This window comes from Abrus precatorius, unplaced genomic scaffold (genome assembly GCF_003935025.1).
Source record: "Abrus precatorius isolate BTA unplaced genomic scaffold, Abrus_2018 Scaffold3, whole genome shotgun sequence".
NCBI lineage: Eukaryota > Viridiplantae > Streptophyta > Magnoliopsida > Fabales > Fabaceae > Abrus > Abrus precatorius.
The window spans coordinates 2,228,402-2,234,401 of NW_020874373.1; the positions used below are offsets into that span (position 1 = coordinate 2,228,402).

General features: G+C 36.4%; 1 protein-coding gene across 1 annotated transcript; it reads left to right on the plus strand.

Annotated features, from left to right (window-relative positions):
- Positions 1-41: 41 nt before the first annotated feature.
- LOC113862794 (pentatricopeptide repeat-containing protein At5g03800) lies at positions 42-3,540 on the plus strand. Its single transcript, XM_027495997.1, has one exon. The coding sequence runs from the start codon at positions 124-126 to the stop codon at positions 2,689-2,691; it is 2,568 nt and encodes an 855-aa protein (XP_027351798.1). The 5' UTR covers positions 42-123; the 3' UTR covers positions 2,692-3,540.
- Positions 3,541-6,000: the final 2,460 nt, after the last annotated feature.

The window sequence follows — 6,000 nt, forward strand, 5'->3', positions numbered from 1 at the left end:
AATGAATTTGAATACTGAAAAAAGAGGGTGAGATTAGAAGTATCCGAAATTGTAAACAGTAGGCGTATGAAGTGTAAAACGACATAGGAAATTGCAGTTGGAAGAGTGGATATGGATGGATAGATGGCAGTTCTGGAAACGAAGTCCTTCTTCCACTCTTCTTCGCTTTGTTTTCTTCAATCTCTCCTCAAACCCAACACCTCCAAACGCCGCCATGCCACTCATTACCTTCCACCCTCAAACGATCCACACTCCCTCCACCACGCCATCCACTTGTCCTCTCGACACGGCGACACCAACCTCGCCAAGGCCATCCACGCTTCCCTTCTCAAACACGAGGAAGACACTCACCTATCCACCGCTCTCATATCCACTTACCTCAAATTGGGCCTTCTCTCCCACGCCCAACGCCTCTTCCTCTCCCTCTCTTCCCCCAACGTCGTCTCTTACTCCACCCTCATTTCCGGCCTATCCAAGGCCCATCAACACCTCCAAGCCCTCCGCCTCTTCTTTCACATGACGCGTTCCCACGTCCTCCCCAACGAATACACATACGTCGCCGTTTTAGCCGCTTCCACTCGGATTCTTCACTTCCAATTGGGCCTTCAAATACACGCCGCTGCAATCAAAACGGGCCACTTGGACTCTCCTTTCGTCGCCAACGCCCTCATGTCTCTCTACGCCAAGTGTGGGCCTTTCCCGGTTGTGCTTAAGCTGTTCGATGAAATGCCGCACAGGGATATTGCGTCGTGGAACACCGTTATGTCCGGTGCGCTGCAGGAGCTTACGTACGACGCTGCGTTTCAGTTGTTTCGTGACATGCAAGCCAGTGATGCGTTTCGAGTGGATTATTTCACGTTGTCGATACTTTTGACTGCGTGTGCTGCAAGTGTTTCGGTGTTGGAAGGCCAGCAAGTCCACGCGCATGCTGTTAAGGTTGGGTTGGACGCTGAATTGAACGTTGGGAATGCTCTTATTGGGTACTATGCTAAGTGTGGAACTCTTGATGATGTGGTGTGGTTGTTTCAGAGGATGAGTACGAGGGATGTTATAACTTGGACGGAGATGATCACGGTGTATATGGAGTTTGGGTTGGTGGATTTAGCTTTGAAGGTGTTTGATGACATGCCTGAAAAGAATTCTGTGTCGTATAATGCTCTTTTGTCTGGTTTTTGTAGAAATGGCCAAGGTTTAAAGGCTATGGATTTGTTTATAAAAATGGTGGAAGAGGGCTTGGAGTTAACGAATTTCTCTTTGACTAGTGGTGTTAATGCTTGTGGCTTGCTTGCTGACTATTGGGTCAGCAAGCAGATTCATGGATTTGCTATCAAGTTTGGTTTTGGATCAAATGCTTGCATTGAAACTGCTTTGCTTGACATGTACACGAGGTGTGGGAGGATGGCGGATGCAAAGAAGATGTTTTGCAGATGGGAGTTGGAGGAATTTAGGTCCGTAGCTTGGACATCCATGATATGTGGGTATGCTCGAAATGGGAAACCAGAAGAGGCAATTTCTCTTTTTCACCTTGGTCAATCGGATGGGAAAGTGATTATGGATGAAGTTGCATCGGTTTCAATGCTCGGTCTTTGTGGAACTGTCGGACATCTTGATGTGGGTAAGCAAATCCACTGCCATGTTCTTAAATTTGGCTTACAGTCTAATTTGGAAGTAGGGAATGCAGTTGTTAGCATGTATTTCAAGTGTGGGAATGTTGAAGATGCAATGAAGATATTTAGTGATATGCTTTCTCCCGATATAGTTTCTTGGAATACTTTGATTTCTGGAAATCTTCTGCACAGACAGGGGGACAGAGCACTGGAAACATGGTTGAAAATGCAGGAGGAGGGCATAAAACCTGACCAAGTTACATTTGTTTTGGTAATTTCAACTTACAGGCACACTAACTCAAATTTGGTTGATGACTGTCGTCGTTTGTTTAATTCAATGAGAAGTGTTTTTCAAATTGAGCCCACATCTGAGCACTATTCCTCCTTCATCAGTGTTTTGGGACACTGGGGTCTACTGGAAGAAGCACTAGAAACTATCAATAAAATGCCTTTTCAGCCTTCTGCTTTTGTTTGGCGCGCTTTGCTTGATGGTTGTAGGCTACATAAGAATACAATGATTGGAAAATGGGCTACTAAGAGTATTCTTGCCCTGGAACCTAACGATCCTTCTACCTTTATACTTGTTTCAAACCTGCATTCTGCTTCTGGGAGATGGGACCGCTCTGAAATGGTCAGGGAAAGTATGAGAGAAAAGGGATTTCGCAAACTCCCAGCTCAAAGTTGGATCGTTTGTCAGAAGAAAATACATACATTTTATGCTCGAGATCGATCACATCCACAAGAGAAAGACATATATAGTGGATTGGAGATTCTGATCTTGGAATGCCAAAAAATTGGATACGAACCAGACACGAGTTTTGTTCTCCATGAAGTAGAGGAGCATCAAAAGAAAAATTTTCTGTTCTATCACAGTTCAAAACTGGCAGCAACTTATGGAATACTGATGACCAAGCCGGGAAAGCCCATTCGGATTGTAAAGAATGTCCTTCTTTGTGGGGACTGCCATACATTCGTAAAATATGCATCTATTGTCACGAAGAGGGATATTTTTCTCAGAGATTCTTCTGGATTTCATTGTTTCTCCAATGGCAAGTGCTCATGCAGAGACACTTGGTTGATCTAACTGATCATCCTCATTCATATCAATGATGCTTGCCGAATGATTTTGTAAGTTATAGGATAGCAATGTTACATACGTGTAGTACGAAAGATTTTTCATAGATTTTACTAGTTTCATGGCACCAATCTCGGATAAGGGAAAATAAGTATTAAGTAAAACAGAGAGAGGAAGTGGAAGTGGAAGGCAGATGCTCCTTACATGGCATTTTTCACATGTATAGCTTCGGTAATGTAATTGTAGTAATTTGTTTCCGTAGATTCAGTATAAAGCTTAAATTTACCTGTACGACACTACATATCAATAATGAAGGAATTCTGAATTCAAATTCAACTCTATACATAATAAAATTGACGATCATTCCCTCAATGATTTCGTCCCCGTGCACTGTTACTACAAACGGTCCGTTTCTGTATATTGTTGATGAGTTAAGATAATCAGTGGTCTTCAACTCTGAAAGATACTGGGGACACACACACACATGGTTGTATATATTGGTGAACAACCTTCACCACCTATCAACGGATACAGTTCTGTATTTTGCCAACTCTGCTGGGTCTTTTTAAGCAACTGGAGCCCAAACCAAATGGATAAAAGTGGGGGAGGGTTGGCCCTGATTCGGATTCGGGCTTGATGTCAGAGAAAGAGATATGTGGAAATTTAGAATTCTAAGCCCAAACCCTTCATTCAAATGGACCAAGTAGCAACCCAATGTAAAATGGTGGTGAAGCCTCCCCAAGTGTAAAATAAAACATTTTAAACATAAATCAGTTCTTGACCGAAAAAAAGAAGCATAGATCACTTTATTTTAAAAATAAATTTAACACAAGTTTAATAAATTAAGCCTCTAATCGTTTGCCTAAATACGTTATTTGTTCAATGCTGATAAAGAAATGGGCAAATCAAAATATTCGCCACATTACAATCCCGGTGTGGTTAAGTGCTGCTGTAAAGAAAATTATCCAAATTTAGTTTGACACATTACATAGTAAGACAACTTTTAGGTATCATCATTTTTTATTAATTTTTGTTTGCACCATGTTTACATTTTTGGGGTATTTATTCGTTCTGTGCAGTGTGCAGAAACTTATCCACGGAAGGAACAGAAGTATATGAAAATATGTTACTTTTTCTTTCTCTCCTTCTTAATCTTCATTCGTACGTCTGATAAAGGTCCCAGCTTTTTCTCTTGTAAATATAAAATATGTTTTAATTTTTGTTGTGCAATTTTGTCTGCGTACATAACTAGAAACACGTCAAAAAATTTATAAACGTAAATTCAAAATAAACGTTATAACTAATAACATTAAGTTAAATGTAAATTTATAAATATTATCTAAGTATCGATTCAAGTGGTTGTTCACGTGTAAAAGTGATTATAGATTCATCTTTTGCTTTTAGATTTTAATTTGAAAATGTGAGTAATGTTAGAAAAGCTCACAGAGAGGGGAGAAAAGGCGAGGAGGGATTAAGTGATTGAAAATATAAAAAATATGACATAATAGTATTTTGTAATTTATATATTAGTAAATGATTAACGAATGATTGATTATTTATAACCCAATCAACTGGTATTTAAGTTAACTAGATGACTCAAAGAAATATCTAAACTATAACGATAAAATGTTTCATTTTTCATCCACTTGTGAACACATGACCCATCAAAGAAGATCTTAGCTGAACGATGTTTATTAACAACAATTATAAGTGAAAGACAGGGTAATTATCTGCTTGCTGCTTAGAAGATCTGGTGTAACGATTTGCCAAATATCCAATCTTTTGATTTGTTTGTTTGAGAATCTACATAACTATGTTTATACATTTAATAATTAATATGGAGGGTCAACGGACAAAATGGCGTCTATCGATTTCAGAGCAACCTCCACGCCACGCATGACATGTAATTTTGGGCGTAATTGGCTCGCATGTGGTTCTCTTTCTCGTTACGAGGATATAGCAAATATGAAAAATAAAATAGAAATAATTATTTATAGATTTAACTTAATAATTTTTAATGTATTTTAATATTTCTATTTTTCGGAAGACACTAATGAATTTGGGCAATGATGGCAACCCCATCAATATTGAGGAACGCAGGTTTTAAGAGAGCTGACGACAACTCTGCAGCGGTGCCGTTGCGTTAAGGAGTGGATTAATGAATTGAATCACACACTATTTTGGACATCTTGGATTCGCCGCCACACCGCAAAAACTTTGCTTTCTTTAAAACCATAAATAAACAATTAAATGCTTTCTTCACACGAACCATTATTTAGTACATTTAACACCATAGTAAAGGCTGTAACGGTGAAGAAATTATAAACCTTCTAATTTTATATTAATTTTGATTTCATGCTTTCTTTGGCATCAATAATAAGGTTCCGTAATATTCTCTAGTAAACTTATTTGGAAGATGATATGTTATCAGATGACAAATTAAGTAGCTTCATTAATGTCTTTTTATATATAAATGATGTAGAATATTTAAATCAAGATGCTGAGGTGTGCACATGCTTTAGTTCGTATTTTGAGGGGGGGAAATCCACTTAAATAAATAGCATTTTGGGAGATATTTTTAATAAAATAAAGTTGGACCCCGATCCAATATGCATCTAACGGTGAAGTTATTGAAGAAATTGTATATAACTCCCGTTGATGAAATAAATGGAGCGGCATGCATTAGAGTTACTTATAAACCACTATATTGCCATTTTGCCCCCGATTCAATCTGTATATAACTATATTTTTTAATCTTAAAAAATAAACTATTTATTTTTATAAATATAATAAAAAATAGTATTTAATCTAAATTATATTATATTTTTGTATCTATTTTTGTTCTTTAATTTTTAAGAAGACTGTATTTGATGTGATATAAGAATGAAAAATAGGTAAAATATATTGTAAAAATTAACTTGTATACACTCAACTTATATCTTGTAGCATAATCAATTAATTTTACTTGAAGGGACACGTTGCTTAAATTTTTATAAACTTTTAGATGAAATTTAAATTTAACCTATAAATTTATAAAATTTAATTATAATGAAGATATTTTAAAAGTGTCACTACATATATTAAATTTAACACCCGTCGTTATTTAATATCACCCCATTAAATATAATCATATTAAAATTATTATTTATATTAAATAATATATTTTTAATCACCAAACATATAAATCAATTGATGAATGATTATTTTAATTTAATTTTAAAATTTAAACTTAAATAAGAATACCCGTAATTTAGATAAAATGTTTTAATATTTTATTCAAAACTTATTTAATCATAAAAAACATTAAAACTATTTTTA

Bases quoted from the DNA above. Each gene is read 5' to 3' on its own strand.
- LOC113862794 (XM_027495997.1), top strand. From the start codon at position 124: ATGGCAGTTCTGGAAACGAAGTCCTTCTTCCACTCTTCTTCGCTTTGT.